Source organism: Lates calcarifer, linkage group LG16_LG22 (genome assembly GCF_001640805.2).
Source record: "Lates calcarifer isolate ASB-BC8 linkage group LG16_LG22, TLL_Latcal_v3, whole genome shotgun sequence".
NCBI lineage: Eukaryota > Metazoa > Chordata > Actinopteri > Centropomidae > Lates > Lates calcarifer.
The window spans coordinates 13,430,733-13,453,879 of NC_066848.1; the positions used below are offsets into that span (position 1 = coordinate 13,430,733).

At 40.3% G+C, this 23,147-nt stretch overlaps 1 protein-coding gene across 1 annotated transcript; it reads left to right on the plus strand.

Moving 5' to 3' along the window:
* Positions 1–734: 734 nt before the first annotated feature.
* Positions 735–22,217, plus strand: adss2 (adenylosuccinate synthase 2). The gene is made up of 13 exons (XM_018697033.2): positions 735–982; positions 8,216–8,318; positions 10,495–10,563; positions 10,645–10,695; positions 10,870–10,936; positions 13,917–14,024; positions 14,684–14,765; positions 14,844–14,970; positions 16,979–17,133; positions 17,984–18,108; positions 18,296–18,393; positions 18,716–18,865; positions 19,482–22,217. Exons 1-13 carry the CDS (start codon positions 794–796, stop codon positions 19,532–19,534), a joined length of 1,377 nt encoding a protein of 458 aa, XP_018552549.1. The 5' UTR covers positions 735–793; the 3' UTR covers positions 19,535–22,217.
* Positions 22,218–23,147: the final 930 nt, after the last annotated feature.

Below are 23,147 nucleotides of genomic sequence, written 5' to 3' on the forward strand. Positions count from 1 at the left end.
AGTACAAAGCTGATGCAATTTAAAGTGTTTCCTGTTCACACTTAGAGTAATTACAGTCGCTTATACGCATGTGCAAATTGTGATAGCGTCTAACGTTGCCGTGGAGTTAGCGCCTTCACTGACTCCGAAGTTCGTTTACGATTCGACAGTTAAGGGGGAAGTTAAGAGAAACTTAAGTGACACCTAATAAAAGCTGTTTGAAAACAGCTTTAAGATTTATGAAACCATTATTTTATTTATTAAAGCGAAATACCAAAAGGCGATTTCACTGTGTTTTAAGCTGTGTTTTAAGCTTCTCTAAAGTATAGTACTGTACAGTGTTTTTTGATCTGGACCTGGTCCGGATCAATGGATGAGAGAAAAAAATCTGTCTGATGTGGTCTGGTTGACGGGAAAAACATTGTGATTTCACAAATATAACAAATGCTTAACAAATTTGAAACTTTTTAAATATACAACTGGTCTGATGTAGTCTGGATGGAGGAGGAAAGCAGTGAAATGGCCCCTTTTGTGTTTTCACAAATAAAATGAAGGTCTCACGAATCTGAAACTGTGTTTTAAACAGTCTTCAGCTAAGGATAAGTCTGGTGATTTCTTGATCCAGACCTGGTCTGATGTGGTCTAGATGCTGAAAAAACAACTGTGAAATCTCCCCTTATTGGTTATAGTTCCCTTAACTGTCGAACCATAACCTAACTTCAGCGCCCCTTCAGTCCTGTCAGCTGTCTTTGGTGCAGCAGCGCAGCACTGTGTGAAAGGGCGCACAGTGTAGTCAGCCAGGGACCCAGCTGTCATGTCGGAGAGTGGGAGCCAGGAAGCCGCCGGGGCCCCGAACGGCAGCGACAGCCCGGCGACACGGGCACCTCGACCGGCCGTCGGCAACAGAGTGACCGTGGTGCTCGGGGCTCAGTGGGGCGATGAGGGGAAGGGAAAAGTTGTGGATCTCCTGGCACAAGACGCGGATATGGTGTGCAGATGTCAGGTCGGTTAGCCCCCATGCTGCATTCACTTGTTATGCGCCCGTTCCTGGTTAAGCTAGGTACCGGAAATTCCGCAGGTAACGTCCAGAAAAAAAACCCCCACCGGTGTTAAGTTAGATGTCAGACCCAGAGAGCTAACGACAGGTCTGCTAGCTAACCAGCATATCAGTCATTGTGTTGTTGTCACTGTTTTGCTAATGTCACCTTGAATTCCTGCTAGCTGCTTACACCTTCAATGCTGGGATGAATCGTCTCCTGTCGCGTGCACATGACAAGGTAGCTAGAGGTACCTTTTCCTGACTGAGGCGACCAGGTGCATCACCTCAGTCCAGGCTTCCCTGGCCACCATTAGTGCGTTGAAGTGGGTTAACCTCGCTAGCAAAAATTTGGACTCGACTAAATGTAGGCAGCAGCTTGGGTTTTTATTCACTCTGTCTGAACAGTCCATTACATGATAAGTTTAATTAAATACAGAGTCATGTCGACTTTATCCTGATATCATCCGGGATTGTGGTTACTGCAGGATCCTGCTGCATCACAGGGTACCACTGTCTGATAAGGCATCATTTGTTTTAAGGTCCATAATTTGTGATTAATGCTTTTATTAGTGGTTAATAAAGCTTTTTAGATCAGTTACAAGCGGAGTTGAAACCATTAAGAAACACTTACAGTTTCACACCTTTTAGTAAGTCATCAGATTGGCAGTTTTAAATCTTAGTATGACATTGATAAAAGAGTTTATAAATGGATTTTGGTCCTGCAGCTCTTTTCCAGTGGTCACACAGTCAATTGAGGGGGTCTCCCTAATGAATTAATAACTAAAAATACAAAGTGTCGAAAGAGGATTATCCACAACCTGGCAACTCAAAAGTTGTTCTGGTTTATAACTCATCTGTAAAGTATTAGTAGATTAGTAGGTGTTTTAGCATTGATAAGTCTATCAATTACAGCATATAAACCCATTACAAATTGAGCCTTATCAGAAAGAACCTATTAAAGTTATAGAATGTGAACTATATTGTGGCTGAATTAAATAAACTGTGTTTGCCTGTATTTGTCCATTATCCACATCACTACTGTGGTATTTCTTGCTTGAGTCCACCACTAAATGAGTTTGAATATTACAGAAATGCCATCACATTTGGTGTATATCTTGTAAAATTTGGGTTTGTCAGTGGCCATCATTTCTGCTCAGTTCAGACAATTATATATAACTATGTGCACTTTATATGTGTTTTTTTTAATACAAAACAGTATTGTCCTAAATCTGCAGGCTGCACTTGAACGTAAGCCAGTATTCACTTATGTATAAACTATACACAGTGTCTTGCGTTAGAGGGCCTGCACATACACTGTCTTATCATTTCAGACAGACTGGGAGGGAGTATTGTACGAAACAAGACAACAGTGAGAGTATGTACAGTACATGATGATAACATATACTTAACTACGTCAGCGTGTACAAGCAGATGCAGTTGCTTCTTGGCAAAGCCAATCTAGTCCCAGAATTAAAAGGGTGTGTACAGTGAAGTTTCCTCTTAAATTGATTATGAACAATCCTCTATAGGTGCTGTGGACTTATGAGACACAGTGCGATCACGATTGTTGTTGTTTTATCTTATCAAGCTGTAATTTTAGTAATTTCCACATGACCCCTCCACTAGCTCTTTATCTGGACTTGGTGCGAACGTTGGCTCAGTGGTTCAACTCTGTGCTGAATTTGCATGCACTCTGGTTTCCTCATTAAAAACAAGTGGATTGGAGACTCGTTTCCCCACTGTGTACTAGAGGATCCTTGTCCCTGGTGTCCCTGAACATGTGTAGGGTGAGACAGTGAGTGAAAGCAGCAGAGTGCGGACTGCCTAAAATGTTTAAAAAAGCAACTGCTGTGATGGCCTCAAGCCACATACTTAAACCGCATCTACTCCAAGAAGCCAGAACTCCAGGCAGCCTGGAGAATACTGGTCATATTTGGTCTCTGATGTAAAACTGTATACAGTGCATTTAGTCAGCCCATCTGGACTTGAAACAATAGTGACCTTATGCTTTGGCAGTAGTTTGTCCAGACAACAAAACAATTGTGAGCAACTCAGCTAAGTTCAGTTTGGCTGTGTTTTGGTGCAGCAATGTCGAGTACTTCCTATTTTTGTTGCCTGGACTTCAAACACTCACAGCTCTGTGGCTCTCAGGAGCTTCTGTTGACACTTTGCCTGCTGTAGAGTCTGTGCATGTATGGTAGTGGAAGACCTCCCACTATGGAAACAGACTGACCTGTGCTAAAGCAAAGGCAGGTGACTGCGACGTTTTTACAACTATGTTTAACCCAAAAATTTAGGTTGTCAATACTTAACGTTACTGCATTCACAATACAGTTTGGGTTGGTAGGAAAGCACTGGTTTCCATTCATTTCAGCATGGTATGAAAGTAAAATTTAAACCTGCCATAATTTTTTTTTTTTCAGCCACTTGGAGGCTGCAGAAATAACCCAGCACCAACATAGAAACACCTTTTAAGTTGATAGTTAGCAAACAGGTGTGTAATTATCCAGCAGTTACAGAGCAACATTGTCATTGATTTGGAGTCGTGTTTCCGAACACCTGATGAATGTAAGTCTGATATTACTGATAAACAGTGAAGGCGTGGTCCAGACAGCTAAACGATGAGCCAAAACTCACCACAAAGCTGAGAGAGAGAGATTCAGCTGATAATTCTCTGTAGGGTCATCACTATAGTAGCAACCACCTTTCACTTTGTCATTTAATACCCTGTTATTGTAAAATATCAGTAAAGGTAACTTTAAAGATTCCAAAACTTGCTTGAGAAATGGGATCCATTGGAGTTTTTTTATGTGGATCCCCCCCTATATGAGCCAAGCAGGATGTGTTTCATTTTGCTTGGTGTTCTTTGCTGGACAAACTGTGTAATGGAGACAGTTTCTAAATTATCTTTGGCATTTGGCATTTAGGATGGCAGTCTGTCTGTTGGCCGGCCACTTCCCATCAGCCTCAGCAAGCTATGCTGACATTTAGGGCTACAACAAACAATTATTTTTATTATCAATTCATATGTTGGTCTTTTATTTTGATTAATCCTTTGACCTGTCAAAATGCCCAAAAGACAATTTGTTTATAGTCACATATGATATTTTTTAACTTAACATTAGTTAATAGGCCACATGCCTCTGTCTCTCTGTGTGCAGTAGACCACATATTGTGCCATCACTGCAACACAGCACAACTGAGAAGTTCTCATACTCTCTTTTTAATTTCTGTCAGTTCATTTATCATTGCAGATCTAACTGCAGCATAACCTCTTTAACACCACCTTAATTAGCCTCCTCAATAATACATCCAGTCTTTCTAATCTTTTGCCTGCTCGTGCTCACTCCGTGAAGTTCAGAGGACTATTAGTTGTTTCTGTTGTTAACAAGCTGACATAACAGAGATTTTCTTGGGTCTCTGAGCGTCCTTGTTTCCACAGCCCTGCCAAGGCAGGAGACGTGTAAAAATACCCTGCTTTCTGGCTCTAGTCCTACACTCCGTCCCCTCCTTACATTATAGTGTGTGCGTTACGTTAGTTAGGGGCTTGTTGATGTGTGACTGAGCTGTAAAGTGCTGGAGCTGATAGTGTTAATCTTTTTATAAAATAGGCTTAGTCAGCAGTCTTGCTTGGTGTTCCTTACAGTGCAGACCTACAAGATCCTAGAAGTCACAGCTGGAGTTACGTGGAAAAGGGGATGTGTAGCTGTAAAACACGTCTCAGGTCACTGATGGCAGAACAGTCAGTAGTCATTATTGTGAAATATCATATATCCGTATCATGCTTCACCACGATAAAAAAGGAGATGATATGTTAGTTCCCCAAACTAAACAAGGAAACAGAATGGAGAAATTACAAATTACATTTTAGAGTCAAAACAATTTCTTAATTAATATAGAAAATAACCAACAGCTGGAAACCAAAGAATTGAGTGGTGAACTATGATAATAATGCACATTATTCTAAGGACAATATGTGAAATAGACAGACAGGCTGAGAAACTAGTGCAACAAGTTATGTCCTACCCAGAGGAGTAACTTTCTGAGAAGCCCTGTCATGTTTACACTGTGGGCTTAGTCAGTATTTTCTATTTGTCTGCCAGGAGACACTTTATTTGCCATGTGTTGTGTCGTAATGATGTATGGCTTTATGAGGCACCTGTACCACACACAGATTCGTTTCACTGGGCTTGGGTTACTACAGACGTGTTTGCTAAAACCAAGGCTTGGTTATTTCCGTGTTTCACTGGATATTTTGGTACAAACAGAGGTTGTGTGCATGACATCTTTTGAGACTTAATAGGGTTCATTAAAAGGAGCCTGACTGATACAGGATTTTTAAGGCTGATGCTGGTATTTGTGAGGATTAAAAAAAAAAATCTGATAACCGTATATTGGCTACATTTTTAACAGAAACACATAACATAAAAAGTTTTGATAAGGTCTAATTATCCCTCTGATATTACCAGTTCTAACCAGCTGTTTTGAAATGTGACAAGACATTAGCTACAGGGGTTAGCGTTTAACCTGAAAAGGCACTGTGTCTCAGCCTTACTCTTTTCAGGCAGTCTACTTGTATAATATCTTCAGTGAAAATCGGACGTGTTTCCAGTGCACCATTTACCATTATGTCATTTAGGCAGAATGAGTATAACACAATACATTAATGGCTCATTAGCTGTCTTCCACTGACAAGCAATGGCATTAGCTAAATTAGTAGCTAACTAATTTAACGACACATTAACTGCAAGCACGTTTTATACTGATGAGTGAGGAAAGAGAGAGCTTGTTTAGCTTCTTAAATAGGAGAAATGAGGGGGCGTGGTTTATTAGTATCAGAAGTGTAAGTAATGTAGTGCACCTTACTATGAAGAAACACTGACCTTCTCTGCAGAACTGAGCTGTGAAGTGTCCGGTGAACTAGTGTGTTGCAAATATTGGCGTGGTAGAGCTCTCTGGTGATGTTGGTAAAAGAAAAATACCTCAAGCACTTTTCCATTACATTAAATTTCTTACGTATGGGCTGATACCAATTTATCTGCAGTTAGCTTAAATCAGCCAATACAATTGGCTCACTGATGTGTCTCTGGTCAGATACACATTATATATCATATACAGAAACCCACCTTGCAGGAATACCCACACAGTGACGGATCAACCCTCTGGAAATTACTGACAAAAGTAGCTTCAGTTTCTTTTTAGGTAATATTTAAAGAGCACAGGTGGTTGGCCAGCATCGGTGCTTGAACTTAAGACCTTGAACCTATTCAAGAGGCAGTTTCTGTTTTTACCATTGGCTCCCTACTGCTCAGAGACACAGTGTTTGTTACAGGATAATGAACAGACATTCAATCTGGTTGTTAGTCAATGAGCACAAAGGTGTTCTACGCACAAGAATAAATCACTAGACTACTGCAGACAGGGAGCAGCATTATCATTCATTTCATACACTTGAGAATTGTGAGAGAGAACCAGAACAGTGACAAGTGAAACCAAAACAATGTGCTGAAACGTGCAAAAAGCTCCACAGAGCCAAGGGCAATAATTATTAATGATTTTCTGTGGATCAGCCAGACATTTGAGCCATAATAGTAGCCCATGTCTGCCCTTTCATACCAAAGCAGGGGGATCCTTGCTTTATTCTCAAGGAGGTATTAGCATGTCATTCAGGTGTCATACCAGACCCTTCAATGATGTATTTTTCCCCCACTTTAGACCACTTTGGACCTCTTATTGCAATTTCAGAACACAGTGGATAATCATTGCTGCCACAACAGTGCGCAAACCACAGTACAAGAGCAGGCGATTGCACGTCAGAAGTTGAGTTTCTCGTGATGGGAATAAGAGGCGGATCACGGAACTGTATGAGAAGTGGAGTTAGGTTCTGTGGGGGATGGGATGCATCGTAAAAGTATCTAAAAAGGAGAGGCATCTGACCCCCACCCACCCCCCATCTGTTCCCCCTCACCACCTTCAGGGTACTGCCGTGGCCAGGAATAACCCCATGCGGTCGAAGCACATGCTGGGGCTTGATTTATATCCACGGGCTACAGCACGCATCCTGGTCACAGGACAGACTAAGTTGAAATGGCACCTCAGGTAGTGAGCGTTGACGCAGGCTGCAGAGGCACAAACGGATCTGCAGCTGTGTTATCACTGCAGCAAAAAATAATACCTGAAATATTTTCCTTCACTCATTTGCCCCTTCCTTTCTCGCCTTTGTTTTTGTGCTCTGCTTGTGTTCTTTTCACTGCTAATATCATCTTCTGTTCATGAGCTGCAGAGTGCAACCTCTCTGACGTAAAGCTGAACGTAAGCAGGTCAGGCTGTGGCTCTCTCATCCGTGGACTCACTGTTCCCTTTTCTGGGCTCTTTTGCATGCGCTCTTTTGCATTTTTGTCTCTATTGTCAGCTGCGCTAAATCATGCACAGGCCTGTATGCAGCATCCAGATTAGCACTGAGTAAACACATCTTGTCAGTGTTAAATACAGTCTTTAGTCTTCTCCTGTTTGAAAACTTTGTTCCCAATGAGCAGTGGATGTGAATGTAAAGCCACGGTTCAGGAGTGAGCCGCTGTCTGGCTGGTTATTACACACTCTCTCTAACTTGTCCGAATATCTGGATGGTTAACTTGTCGTGCGAAATGTTGTAACTTGTCATCTGTCAACCAGTTGGAGCTGTTTGTTTACCAACCATTATTCCTCCGGCTACGTGTCCATTGTTGGAGTATGATGAGGGCTGGTGGCTTTGAGCCTAAATTATAAGACATTTATTGTCTATGAAGCACAATCAGTCCTAGAGTCTTTTTAGCATAGGCGCCAGGAGCAGCCATTCTTGACAGGACAGGTTCTAGGCAGGGACTAAAGGAAGGATTTATGTTCAATCCACAGCACCAGGACTTTATTGTACTTTTCCTTTGTTGCCATATTTGTCAGTTAGTTTACACTGGAGCGAGACCTTTACTTCAGATCTGAGTGCACAGTGAGCAGGAGTCTCTAAGCAACGGCACAGAGTAGCAGACATACAGCACTAACAGACAGTGGCCAGCGGTTTGTATATTTGCTTGTTGCTACTCGCCAAACTATTCAGCCCGCCTTGCAGCTCTGCCAAACACAGTTGCAGAGCCTCCATTAGTCTCATGCCTCCCTGTGCCTCTGTTTGTCTCTCAACTCAGCTCTCTTGTCTCCTCTCTGCAGGGCGGCAACAACGCAGGACACACGGTGGTGGTGGACTCGGTGGAGTACGACTTTCACCTCCTCCCCAGTGGCATCATCAACCCCAAGGTCACTGCCTTCATTGGTGTGTAATGCGCACAGATGCAAGCACGCAGAAACACTTACAGTCACACTTACACACACAGACACACACACACACCATTTTTCTCTCACACAGTTACACACAGTTCCAAGGCCGTCTTTCTTCGCCATTTTCTTGATGAAATGGTGGAGATTCCTATTAGCTTGGCGCTCGTCATTGATGTCACAGCTTCCATTTTGACGACTGCTACCGAGAGTGCGATCAGCTTGACTCAGAGCCAGACTGCAGGCTACATTATATCCACTCATCTGCAGTAATTTCATTAGCTAATGGTGCCTTACTCTTTCTTTCTGGCTCCTAACATCTGCATGTATAGATGTATGATCTGTCGATACTTAATCACATTTCTGCTTTTTCCCTGTTTGGAATATGGCACATTAATGTTCTTCTGCTCGAACACTTAGAGGAACTTGGAGCAGACTGTACCAGATATGACATATACTTGGACCAATGGTGTTTCAGCACAAGTTTTAGTTTTGTTAATTCATCTCTTTATTTTGAATATTTGAATAACAAGGGAAATAGGAGAAATAGTACAAAAAATCTTTATTAAACTGCAGCCAAGTATAGTGTTTACTGCAAGGAACTGCATGATCAACTACTTATTCGCTTATTTCACTTCCCTTTTTATCACAAGAAGTGTTTTCTGAGCTGTTCTTGTTCAATCAATCATTAACCCCAGCAGCAGACACTGTGCACAGCATTTTTATGACAATATTTTCATTTTGATGGAAGCTTTATCCTCAAGTGCCCGGCTCTGAGAGGGCACTTGCTCTCTCAGCTAATTTATGCTCTGCATGTTGAACTTTTCCAGGGGGCAGCAACTGTTGAATGCAGTGACTAAGCTGAAAATTTCCAAACTGGAAATTTTGTGGATATTTTTATGGATGGTAGCTCCACCACATTGGTTGCACCAGATGGTAATCCACCACGGCTTTGGGCTTTATGTGCAGTCTTCTTAAATTTAAACATTATACCTGCTTAGCAACAGTATTTTAGCATTGCCACTATGAGCACGTTAGCATTTAACTTAAAGCACCACCAGGCCAAAGAATTCACTCAAGTCAGTGCACTGGTTTACTTTGCAAAAAAAAATCTGTGTTGCTCTTGCAGCCACAGATAAGCAGTTAGTATTATTGGTGTCTCTTGGTTGTACATTTGGATGAATATATTTTTCCCATAGTGAGACAAAAGAACAGAAAAACATTTATTATTTGTATTCATGTCGTTGTCATAACTAATTTACCATCCCAGAGTTGACACATGCTTTTGTTTATTTCACTGTCATTCTCCTCCCTGTGTGTGAAAGTACATTCATGGCCTCTGGCGCTGAGCTGAGGTCTTGTCTGTTTGCAAGTTATAATGAAAGGACTCCTCCCCATCACCACTTTACAGCACAGAAGACTATCTTTGTCACATACAGATGATATCTGACACACAGCTTCTGTCTTTTCACACACAGTTATAACAGTAACAGTTGTCTTCATTATCGATTAAGCTGCCTTTTTTTTTTTCATTGATGGTTTATTCAGTGGCAGAGCCACACCTCAAAATGCCTTGTTTTGTTTGAAGAAATGCCCAAAAATGTTCAGTTTACAGTTAGATATGGTAAAGAAAAGCTGCCAATTCTCTCATTTGAGGGGCTTGAATCAGAGAATGTTTGCCATTTTTACTTGAAAAATGACTGAAGCTAATACATTTAACAACTAATTCGGACAAGAATATACAACCAGTTACCAGCTAGCACTTTTTACTCCACTACATTTATATGACAGCTATAGTTACTGGTTATTCTGTAAGATTTTATACAGTATGCACTTCTACTGTTGATAGTGTAAATATATTTTCCTGGTGATACTTCTACTACTTTCTATGACCTTCACTTAAGTAAAACAGAGTGAATTTGTACTTTGGTATTGATACAGTGAAGAAAAAGAATCTGGCTACCTCTTCCACTGATAAATTTACCTCTTCAAATATTTGGAGAGAGATCACAAGTAGATTTGTTTTAGGGACTCACAGGCCAGAAAGTTGGGTAAATCATTTTAAATTTGCCCTAAAACATTCATTGTGAATTTGTATAAAAAAGGTGTACTGCACATAACCATCAAACTCAGTATTGCTCTGTTTTATGTATTTATTTATTTTTTTAACTCAGGCAACGGTGTTGTGATCCACCTTCCAGGCCTGTTTGAAGAGGCAGAAAAGAACGAACGCAAAGGGAAAAGTGAGTGATGTACACACAGCATAAAACAAGACTGTGTTTTCATGTACAGTATGGAGACTCAAAGTTTATTAATGTGTGTAGGTCTAAAAGGCTGGGAGCAAAGGTTGATCATCTCAGACAGAGCACATATTGGTAAGTCCTCCCAGGTCCAACCCTGGACTCTTTTTTTTTTTTTTTTTTTTTTTAAATCTGTGTGTGAATGTTTGAATGTATGCCTGCAAAAAAATGTGTGTGTGTGTGGATGCGTGAGCCCTGCTTTCTCTGAGGTGTGTGAGAGTGTGTGTCCCCTCTCTCCCCCCTCCGCAGTGTTCGACTTCCACCAAGCAGTCGATGGCGTTCAGGAACAGCAGAGACAAGAGCAAGCAGGCAAGAAGTAAGAAATGTGTTGCTTTAAAAATGGCTCTCTCTCTCTCTCACACACACACACACACCATGTCCACAAACATGGAGAGAGATGACAGATCAGTTGTTGCGTCTCTCAGAGAAATAAGTTGAGTAATTTTCCCGGACTTATCTTGACTCTTATGAGTCACCAGCAACGCCTAATGAGCCACATTTTGTCTCACCATCAAATATTTAGTTTGTCAAAAGAGAAAAGAAGGTCATGGATAATAATCACTTCTTGCATTCCACAGCTTTGATTGTTAGCTTTTTTAAAAACATTTATGTTAGCAGTGTCATAATGTGAATTTTAGATTATTCATTATTGTTGTCACAGAGCCATGCTACAACAACACTGTGCCTCATATCATACGCTAAAGGCTGCACAATTAACATAAAATAAGGGTGGTATCCAAATATTACCGCAAGTCATTCAAGGACCGACACAGTTAGAGACTAGCTGGTGGAATACTTAGCAAATAAAGAGTGAGAGAATTCCCTCAGGAGTTGGTGGAGACCAAAAACAGAGGTCACAGGTTTCTCTTAATTGAGCAATGCAGATGTTGTATAACATCCTGTTGACAGTTTTTATTGAAATTTGAGCAGTTCAAGTCTAGGGAATAACCTTAAATGTTACAGAGGTCTGTTTAAAAAAAAAAAATAAATAAATAAAAAAGTTTAGGTCACCAAAAACTGACGTATGACGTATATCTCTACACTGCTCTGCCTGGAAGGCATCAAGGTCAGAGAGCAGACAGAGTGTAGCCGCACTTGAGCAGGTAGAGGTAATGAACAGCAGCCAGAGAGACAAGCAGTGCTTTGTCACTAAGAGACTGAATATGCCAGATTTAAATGTCAGATATTTAGACTTCACAAAGACACAAATGTGGTGTGTTTTATGGTATGCAGTATGTTTTATTCCACTCCATTTTGTATGTGAGGAATGTTAAGCCGAGCTTGAAGAGAACTGGCAATATTAAGCTCAAGAGAGGCCGAGTGTATTCCTGTTCAAAGCTGGGTTGTGTTTACCAGCTCAACAACCAAAGCCCCAAACACCCAGCCAGCTACTGTGTGTGCATGTGTGTGTATGTGTGTGTGTGTTAGGGGAGAGAATGCATTTTCACCAGGGTGCCTTAATGGCACAGTCATTATAAGCTTCCACCAGATTGCCAGGCAGGATGGTGGATTTACAGCTCTGCTGCTGGAAATCAGAGCAGAATATCGTCACACAGTCTAGGTTTATGGAATATTTTATCAGTCAAAAAGATGTGGTTGAAAATATAGTTTTGTCCTTGTGTTCTTTGTTTTATAAACTTGGACATTAAAGTTTGTACCTGTTAACAGCTTTCAGGCTTAATTAAAGTGTAAACATTACGGCTTCTGCCTCTAAACTCTTGAAGGCTTATTTTTTATAACTAGACTGCTGCTAGCTAGAAGATTAGAAGTGACTAATGGGTTTTACAGAGCCAAGTAAATTGACCATCTCATTTTCTAAGAGACGACCTGCAAGCACTGACTTTAAAGTACAAAGTCAAATGTGCAATTTACAAAAGGTAAACTCAGGTTTCTCTACCAGAAAGAGGACATATCTGGTTCCTAAAAACAAACAAACCAAGAGATTTGCAGTCCTGTAGTTCCACTAAGATTGGAAATATTTGGTCACAGTTAAAGAACAATTGAAGCCAACTTATGATAGTAGATGCATTACTCAGATCATTCACAGCATCACCATTCTTCTAGTAGCTATAGAAACATCCACACAAACAAAACCAGGTATAAAATATCCTTAGTTACAAATGCATGAACAACAGAACACAGCAGCTCTAATTGAGTTATATCTGTTCCTAGTGTACAATGTGTTCATTTCACTGCAGAAGAGATAATTAATTAATAATTGGTTCCATCTCTACCCTAAGATCAGTGTCACATGTGCTAGGAAAACATATATATTGGTTTTAAAGATACATAGTATATTATATTTCTGCATGTGTGTGTGTGTGTATCCATTCTTTCTCTGACAAAGTGTAATGGTATGTTTTTCATTTTTGTTGCAGCAATTTAAATTTGAAATGTCTTATGTATTATATACATTATTTCTATTTCATGCTACTTTATATTCCCGTTCCACTACATTTCAGAGGAAAATCCTGTACTTTTTACTCTGCTGCATTTATCTTTCAGCAGTAGTTATAAATTGACTACAAAGTTACACTTGTACTCTTGTTACTAAGTAACTAGGTACATTTAGTTGATAATACTCATACTACAGTAAACTTTTGAATGTAAAACGTAATTTGTATGGGTACTTTTACTTACTTAGGATCTGAGTGCTTCTTCCACATGTGAAAAATGTGTTTACTGTTCATTCATGCACTGTACACACATGGTGATTGGATACTGGTGCTAATAATGAAACCAAATAACCACAGGGGATCTTTGGCTATTTCCATTCTGTGGGTTGAATGCGGGGTGAGCACATTTTGCTGTGCCAAGCATTCCTTTTAATAGTTACAGGAGGTACATGTTGAGTGTCATATGTAAATGGTTAACTAGTTTAACATGTTATTCGAGTAGTCCTTCTCTGTTACTCTGTCATGCATCAAGGGACCATACTGTGTTGGTAAAAAGTCAACTGAGTTTCAAGTGAGACATCAGTGTGAACATTTGATTTACTGGTCTGGGATTTACTGTAATTTGCACCCATTTTTGTGCTGTGAAAAAGCTTCTTCAATCAGACATTGAAGGTCTAAGGTCCACTGTCGCCTCTTCATGTTTTATCTTAAAGTCAAAGCACAGCTCTAAAAACAGTTAAACTACAGGATAGTTCCTGGGTCCAGAAGTTTCACAGGAAAAAGGTGATGGCATGATGAACTTTGAAACTGTAAAAAAAAGGGCACGCTGTAGATTGAGATCACATGTTAATGCTTCTTCTATTTTTATTTTTCCCTCCCTCCTCCCTTGGCCCTGCCCAGTCTCGGGACAACAAAGAAGGGGATTGGTCCAGTGTACTCGGCCAAGGCAGCACGTAGCGGCCTCAGGATATGTGACCTGCTGGCTGACTTCACTCAGTTCTCTGAAAGGTCTGTTCCAATAGTGGAGAATTATATCTCTGGGGTTCTATTGAAATCTGTATTTAAGCAAGTTTGCTCAGACTGTTAATGCTATCCAAAGATCATTGAACAATGAGTTAGGATTGCTAAGTAATTAAAGTCTGTGAGTAATGTTTATTCCATTCCCCTTTCCTTACCTGCATTTTGACCTCACATAACCATAGGAACTTTTCCAAGAACCTTTTTAAGGGCTCACGAATGTGCATTTTAACCAGAAAACAACACAAGGGGCTAGTTGGTTTTAATATAACCCAGGAATTTCTCCACACCAAAAAGTGCCTCCTCCAGGGGTAGTGCTTTCTGATGGATCACTGGTCAAACCAAACAGTATAGCATTCTGAAAACAACTTTTTCCATTATTGGTCTAGTTTGCATAATCCTCAAAGCACTCAAGATGTGGTGGGAGCACAAACAGGGATCCTCATAAATGCCATTTTGCTCAAGGGTTTAGTTCCAGGGACTTGTGGTTGATATGGACCAATGACTCTCTAGAAATGGCAAGATATGTTGTTGTGTGAACCTCATGTGTTTATAATGTAATTGCAACTGGATGTAGAATTGTATCATACCAGGCTAGTTGGTGGAGTGAATGACAGTGTGAGGAAAATGATCAATATTACCCATTTCAGGTATAAAGTATTGGCCCAGCAGTACAAGTCTATGTACCCCACTCTCGAGATTGACATAGAGGGAGAGCTGGTCAAATTAAAGGTAAAATAAATTAAACAGAAAAATATTTCTGGATATATCAAATTGTCCTCTTTGCAGTAACATTTGTATGATATTTAGGACTACGTGGAGCGGATTAAGCCCATGGTGAGAGACGGTGTGCACTACATGTACGAGGCTCTTCATGGTCCTCCTAAGAAGATCCTGGTGGAAGGAGCCAACGCGGCGCTGCTGGACATAGACTTTGGTCAGTGCATCAGTGTGTGTGCGCATGTGCAAATGCGCATGTGCGCTGCAATTGAGCACGACTTACTCTTAACATGTTTGCTTCTGTGCATTTTCCAATTACTAAGCCAACGTCTTCATGCTAACCTGAGAACAGATGTCATATCTCCCTTGCAAAGAGCTGTTCAGTGCATTTACAGTGATGTTACCCTCAAACACTTAAGCTTTGTGATGCTCTTTACAAAAGCCTGCTTGGAGCTCAGACTAGGAATGACGGTAAGTTCGCTAACTGCTGCTGATGTGCTCTGGCATCCAGGCTTGACGCGCACGCTCACGAGTTAAAAACCACTCAACACCACCTGTCTGTGCATGACCACGAAGGCACCCTGTATCAGCAGTCTGTCAGTCAGGCAGTCAGAATTACAGAATCACTGAATCCTGAATATGCTTCAGTGGTTGCTGATCTTTTAGATGTTTTAGTATGTCACTGTAACAGACCAGACCTGTCATTACTGAAAGCAGTGACGGCACAGAGCAGATTAAATTATAGTCAATCGCTGGTTATTATCATTGGTTAACACCATGCTTGTAATAACTGTGGTAGTGTCAGGGCACAGTGTCCTGCACACTGATAGGCAAACAGTCTCTCTCTCTGACTGGCTGTATCTACACTTGATTAGAAATCATGGCAGTGGCATCAGGCCTTAACTTCACCTGTATCATCACTTTTATCCAGACTTATTTAGAAATTGGGAGCATGTACGACATCAGCGTTTAGACAAAGAGCACTCTGACAGGAGACATGGCTGCTGATGGACACACTGGCTGCTTCAGGCATCGAACCTGTTCTTTTATTACACAACAGTCTCTCTGAACACTGGGATGATCTGCATGTGGACAGCTTCCAGCTTCTAGGCGTGGAAACTCAGTTCTTGTTTGCCTTTATTATAGTGGTTGAGACACATTTTTCTAAAGCATAGCATTTTTTGAATGTCTGAGGTAGAGGGTTTGGTGCTCATGCCAGCCTGCAAGCGGTTATCACCTCAAGGAAATCCTCAGGTATGGTGAGACAAAAGACAGACCGGTAAAATTGGTTTCAACCTCACTGAATGTTCTTTCTTTTAAGGCAGACCAATTATCAAGAAGCCATTTAGCCTCAAGTCAAACTCGGTCACATATTTGCTGCTCAGGTATTTTGCTTAATTGTGTGAATTTGCAGGTTTTGAACCAGTTAGTGTGTCCAAAGGTATTTGTCTAATGAGGTGTGTTGTTCAGTGATTGAAGGAAGAAGCAGGTCAGAGTTGTCAGTTTTAGGAGATGTTCAAGCTGGACTAGTCGGCCAATTCTATCATGACACAGTGCCTTGCCTGAAAACTGCAAGCCCACACTACCGCTAGTGAAAAATGTAGAAATAAATGGGTTTTCAAACGTGCATGCAGGTGTTCAGAAAATAACCTGCTGCTGATTTGACGGGCAACGCGGTTGATGGCTGCAGCAGAGGCTGAAGGGATACAGTGGTACGTTGACATTCAGTCGTAGATAGATGTGAACATATATGAACAACACGAGTGACAAGGACCTCCTCTCCACCACCATAGATATCAACATCTCAGATGTCCAGTGCAAATAAAAGCCCAATAAATCTGTTTAGAAGTCAGAAAAAAGGACAGGTCCTTATAACTCCAGAACTTGCCTGAGTATCATCACATTTTTAAGTTTTCTTCACACTCACTGGAATCCATAGCAGCATCACCCAAAGAATCATGGGAACCTTGGTTGTGATGATTATATATCAAATAAAACTAAGACAAAGAAAAATAGCGAGGGAAAAACCCCATAATGATTAACTTTTCTTTTGTTGCACTAAAAATGTTCTTGTACTGTTGGCAAGGATTAGCGTAAAGCTACGAAAACCTCTGCACCAGGTGAGATCTTTCCACTTTTTTTTTCTTGGTTGCACGTTTGTTCAACCGGTATTCACAGTATAAAGACAAAATATGATCAGTCTTCACTCCCCCGTGTCATTGCAGGGACGTACCCTTTTGTGACATCATCCAACTGCACGGTGGGCGGGGTGTGTACGGGCCTCGGCATGCCGCCTCAGAACGTCGGGGAGGTTTACGGGGTTGTCAAGGCGTACACCACCAGAGTGGGCATTGGAGCATTCCCCTCAGAGCAGAGCAACGTAAGAGGACATGCAAAGTAACGTACACCACCCATCAGTATGCAAACACAACAATCTTTAATTCTTTTTTTTTTCCAAAGGATAAAGCTCACATAGGATTTAAGCTTTACAACAGCACAATGTGACAACATACTGTAGAGGATTAAGCCACCAAAGTATGATTGGTTATGAACATGATTGTAACAACTATTCAGTCATTTTCTTTATTAATTGATTCATTTTTTAGTCAATACAGTGTCATAAAATGTCTTATTCAGCAGTTCAGAATCCAAAAATATTCAGTGTACTATTGTTTATGACAGAAATTCTGAGAATCTGCCACCAGCATATGTCATGGATTTTTGCTTAAGAAATTATCAAAATGATCATTTGAGCGTCAGAATAGTTGTCATTTAGCTTTCTGTCGACTTACTTACTTACTAATCAATTAATCGACTAATTGTTGCAGCTCAAGTTGAGAAATCACAAATACGGAGGAAAAACCTTATACTTCCAACTTGTTGATGTGATAATTAATAATTTTTTTCATGGTCAAAACGTGGTGTAATGACTTGAATAATTTTGCTCTCAAACAGCACCACCCAGAGGAGGTTATACTTCACTGCCACCAGTAACCAGCCATAGTAAATTTCATTTGCCAAGGTTAATAAATCTGTCTTTAACACCTGCTCATGACTGAAACTCAAGCCTGAATGCAGAGGCTGATGTTTAATGGCTGAATATTTTTGGCATCTGGTGCTAATTCGACCATGACTTCAGTCATGTAGAATGACGAGAAGCTCTTCAAACATTTACCAAAAACTCCTCCAACAACTGAGACTGCTGAACAATCTGCACATGTTGTCTTTAGGAGATCGGAGAGCTGCTACAGACTCGGGGGAAGGAGGTGGGCGTGACCACAGGCAGGAAAAGACGATGTGGTTGGCTGGATCTGGTGCTCATCAGATATGCACACATGATCAATGGCTTCACTGCGTGAGTTTGAAACGTTTTTATTGTTTGTTTGTTTGCTTTTTATATTAAACACAGTTAATATTTTTTGAATATACTTGAGTCCCTTCTTTTCACTTCCTAATAATAATTATTAACTTTATTTAAATATAACCTTTGCTTTACAAAGGAAAAACAAGATTTAAAGAATTCTGTCCCTGTTCTCTTTCAGTTTAGCTCTCACCAAACTTGACATACTTGACGTGCTCCCAGAGATCAAAGTGGGTGTAGCGTACAAAGTCGACAACCAAACTATACCTCACTTTCCAGGTGAGCTGGTGTGAGAATAATTAAGAGGCTAAGAGATGAAAACCCAGAACCAGTAGTGTCTCTCAAATGGGAAAAAAATGTGTTGAGATGCAGTTGTTGTTGTTGTCATCTAAAACCGAGTGGAGCTGTTTGGCCTGTTTGTACCTTCTCCTCCTCCTTCCAGTCTATATGGTTAATATCTATAGAGAGCTCCATTTTAAGGCAGAAAACATATTGATCTGTTGTCATAGCTGTTTGATTGCAGTCTCCTGTAAAGCTAATGGTATGATATTACGCCACCCCCTCTCTTCCCCAACCCCTCTTCTTATTGATTTTGTGCCAGCCAATCAGGAAGTACTGCAGCGTGTGGAGGTCCAGTATGAGACGCTGCCCGGCTGGAACAGCGACACCTCGGCTGCTAGAAGCTTCGAGGAGCTGCCTGAGAACGCCCAGAAATATGTCCGCTTCGTTGAGGAGCATGTGGGAGTGCCTGGTACAATATTTAATTATTTATTATTTGATTTGAATTGTTTGGGCACTGGTGGGTGGCATGCAGAGGTCAGCACTGTCGCCTCACAGCAAGAAGGCCTGCTCAGTGTCAGCTGGGATTGGCTCCCAGCCCCCACACGACTCTTAACGACAAGTGGTATAGATAATGGATGGATGGATGGATGGATGTTTGGCCACTGCATAGTTTTATCTATGATGTGTCAGTCATGTTTATTTTCTTACAGATTGAGTATTTACTTTTTTCCCATGTTCCAACAGCAGTTCAAATTGTGAATAAAATGTGACAGCCCTAATGTATAAGCAAAAGAAAAGAAAAAGTCAGGGCTGACACAGAGTCTTCTATCACTGATGCACTTAAACTAGGTCGGATGGAGGGGAAAAGTGTGATTACTGACCTGCTGCATGTGCAGTATACATGGATTTACTGTAACCAGTAAAAAAAGTACATGCAGTACAATGTGTTCTCAGGTTACCTGCGTAACCTGTTTTCTCAGAGTATCCTGGTTTCTTGAGTGCATGTGAAAGTACAGACTGACATGCGACAGATCTGAATCTGCACTGTAGAGAAACACCTAACCTCTGCTTCTCCGTTTCCTCAGTCAAATGGATCGGAGTGGGAAAGTCCCGGGAATCCATGATCCAGCTGTTCTAGACGAGGGGGGCAGAGAAACGCAATCAAAGAGGATGCACACATCAGTGAATCAACTGTACCCTTCTTCCCCTAACCCCCACCCACCCACACACACACACACACACACACACAAACACAGCCTACCTGTCTCAACTCTCCGACAGAGACACGACCATCATGTCTGTTTTTGATGCTTCACACCAGTGTGTCATCAGACCCCCATTACAGTTCGGACCTCTGTGGATCAGACTCCCATTAGACTGACCTCCCTGTATGAGTGGTTCCCAACGTCTCCATCTGGATTTTTAACAGTTTTAAACTTTAAGATAACATCTCTTTTAATTTGGCCCTGTTTATACCGTAGTCGTTTATTTCTGACATACAACACACTGCGACACCAGCTGCCATCAGGTTTCTGAGAGAGGACATAAGGGAATGGACTCCACATACACACCACACACACACACACACCACACCACACACAGACGCAGACAGGGGATCAGTGCCCAGAGGAACTGTCCACAGATGTTTGATCGGTCAGACTTTGTTCAAGTGTATTTTTGTTAATCTATGCTGTGTTTTAAATGCGCTGTGCCAGTCCAGTGTACATCAATTAAGGAGTTTAAATAAGTTTTAAAATCGTACTTCAGATGCTTTGGACTACATCTGCTTCATGTTTTATTTTGCCAGGTGTGCACCACATCCTGACTTGATAAAGGGATTTGTTAATATTTTAAATGTGTCTTTTTGTTTTGTTTTTTTTGTCAGACAAATGTTAAAGACTTCTTATGTTGCCTTGTCATTCAACCAAAAAATTAGCTTTTAAATTTCTTGTAGCTAGAGATTACTTCCACTAAATGCTGTTTATTGAAATGTTGACACACATCTTCCCGTACTGTGAAACAGCTCATGATTTTCGGTTTAATTTTGAAGTAGTTGAGTTTTTTTTTTTTAAACTAACAGATAGTCTGGTGTAAGTATCACTGTTTCAAATGAAAATCAGATTATTAGGTCAGCATCTGTCCTCTCACATTCTTGTGATTTTTTTAATCTAATAATTAGCATTGATTACTTTGAATCTTTAAGTACAGTGTTCTGTTCAAGTGTAGAGGAAGGTACACACAGTTTTACACAGAAAGAAGAAAAGCCTAAATATGGATGGATAAATACTCTGTAAGACAGTTGGTCATCTTTTGCTTTGTTTTTTTGTCCAATTTTTTTGTCATGTGTTTTTAAAACCAGTGAGTGAGAAAACTACTACACTGTCAAAAACAGACAAAAAGTTGGAGGGGTCAAAAGCTATGATATCCTGACTTTTACCCTCTAGTATGGGTCCGAGCTTCTTGAATGCTGGATCCTACATTTCCCATAATGCAAGTCAGTTCACCTTTCATTAGGCCACGTTCACACCATGTGGGGTAGATGGTAGAGATGGGGAAAGATTCCCACTTTAACAATCCACTAAATCAAAATGGTTGTGTGGTTGTTAACATACTGTGCACTGACAATATAACACAGTGTTCATTCAACTTTGGTTTAATTACATTGAGAGTGGATTTGGGCTGACTCATGTCGTCCATTTTTGGTTTTAGGCACTGGTATATTACAAAGTCAGATCCATAGCTATTAGAAGAGTCAGAGCTGACTCATGAATATGAACATCATGTTGACATGAACATTATTTATAAGCTGTAAACTCATGATTACACTCCACTTTTATATGACATAAATGTGGCATTGTACAGCCACAGAAGAAATGTAACTGTTTTCAACTCTCGGTGAAGCCGAACTAAATTTTTGATGCAAAATTGTCACAGATGTTTCATAGACACACATAGTCAATTTTGCTGCGAAGCATTGAGTCAAATGATTGATATCTGATTTAATCTAAAACTCATGTTTGTCGAAGTCAATGATATAAAATGATATGTGATCCATGCTGACCTAAACATGATACTCAGATACAGTCTGAACCACTTCTCTCAGGACATTATTAACAGGGGATTTTTTTTTTTCTTATTAAATGTATTAACTCAGAAAAACCCCATGTATAGTGTCAACAACTCCTTTGAATTTAAATGGCTGTTTTCTGAATTCCTGCAAAGCAATTCTGCATTTATCAGAATCAAAGCAGCTCCCATTGATAAACAAAGAAAATCATTCAACTCTGATTCATTGACGCACTGTTGCTCCAGTCTGTCCCCTAGTGGCGGTTAAGAGGGGCGACAACAGTAAACCAGGTTCATTCACTCATCTTTCTCTGCTTTTCTGAGCAATGTACGTTTGTTATCTGTGACCCTGTATCTCCTGTTTCCTAACACTCTGTTTTTTGTTTTGTTTTTTTTTTCTCCTGCTGTGTTAACTGCACATTTATCCCTTTACTTGCTCACACTGCCAACTTTCACCTAATCCCCTTTCACAGACTTCTACCTTCTGGCATCTGGTTAAGACTAAATGAATGTTTTAGGCTACGTACGCACAATATACTCACAAAAACACATAACCGTGCTAACTCTTTTGTTCTTATTTGACCCCTTATGTGCAGTTTCCCTCATTTTATTTCCAGTTCAGTGATTTTCAGGTTGAGAAAAAAAAACAATCATCACATTTTCCAAAAATTTACCCTGACATGATGTTTTGGTGTCTTTGGAAACTTTGGGATCTCCAGTAGAATTTAAAATAAAGTTCTGTGGGTTTGAACAACGTTTGGCTGTAGAGCATGAGTTTGTAACAGCGGTTGGGGGGGGTGAAATTCAGTATCAAAACATGAGCAACAGACACACATGCACACCAAAAAAAAGAAAAAAAGAAAACTGATTTTATTACAGTAGGTGAACATCCACACTTCACCTCCATGCACAACAACACAATGACAGTTCACCACAATGCACTGGAAGACAAGGCGAACCCTTGTGTGTGTGTCAGCTTTGGGTTATAAAGGAAACACAGGATAGGTTTTCTTTTGCTATCTTGTTGGGAGTACTTTCCTCAGTAGTACTGCTGGATGTAGCTCCTGCACCTTTAATGATTTATTACATTTGTTGTAAATGAATTTAAATATACCTATCATTAGAGGTGGTAGTATAACTATAATCCTTGAGCGAGTTAAAGAGCCTTTCATAAGATTAATTACAGCAGTAGAAACTGCTCTTATGACAGAGGTGAACTGTCTAATTGAGCAGATCATATTTCTTAATGAAACCGTCATGTTATAAAAGAAACATCCTCCACTAAGTGAAAAATAGACCAGATGCTCTTTTGTTTCCACTCATCATTTTGCTAATCCTTAACATTCTTAATAATAATTATGTTTCTAAATACGTTTCCAAAGCATTTTTTAAAAAATAAATGATCCTGCAGAGAATGTTTTAATGATTCAGCCCGTCAAATTTCCTTTTTAAACCCTCAGGAAAAGACAAGGATCAGTGATTAAAAAGAAAAGAACACAAAAAGTTCTAATGTGTTTCACAATGTTTTCTCGAAAAAGTGCTTTACAGTTGAAAAGTTTAAGGATTATCCCTTAAAAAAAGCTTTTATGATAAGTCTAACTTGGCAAAACAATTTGACATGAATATATTCGCTTCCTGGTAACGCTGTTACATTCAGCCCCATTAGACCTTTCCCACAGACAAAT

What these genes read in the sequence shown, in the direction of transcription:
- adss2 (XM_018697033.2), top strand. Translation starts at nt 794, where the DNA reads ATGTCGGAGAGTGGGAGCCAGGAAGCCGCCGGGGCCCCGAACGGCAGC. An exon ending in CAAGGTCACTGCCTTCATTG is followed by an intron (nt 8,319 to 10,494) that starts GTGTGTAATGCG and finishes TTTTTAACTCAG; the next exon opens with GCAACGGTGTTGTGATCCAC. An exon ending in TCCCCTCAGAGCAGAGCAAC is followed by an intron (nt 17,134 to 17,983) that starts GTAAGAGGACAT and finishes TGTTGTCTTTAG; the next exon opens with GAGATCGGAGAGCTGCTACA.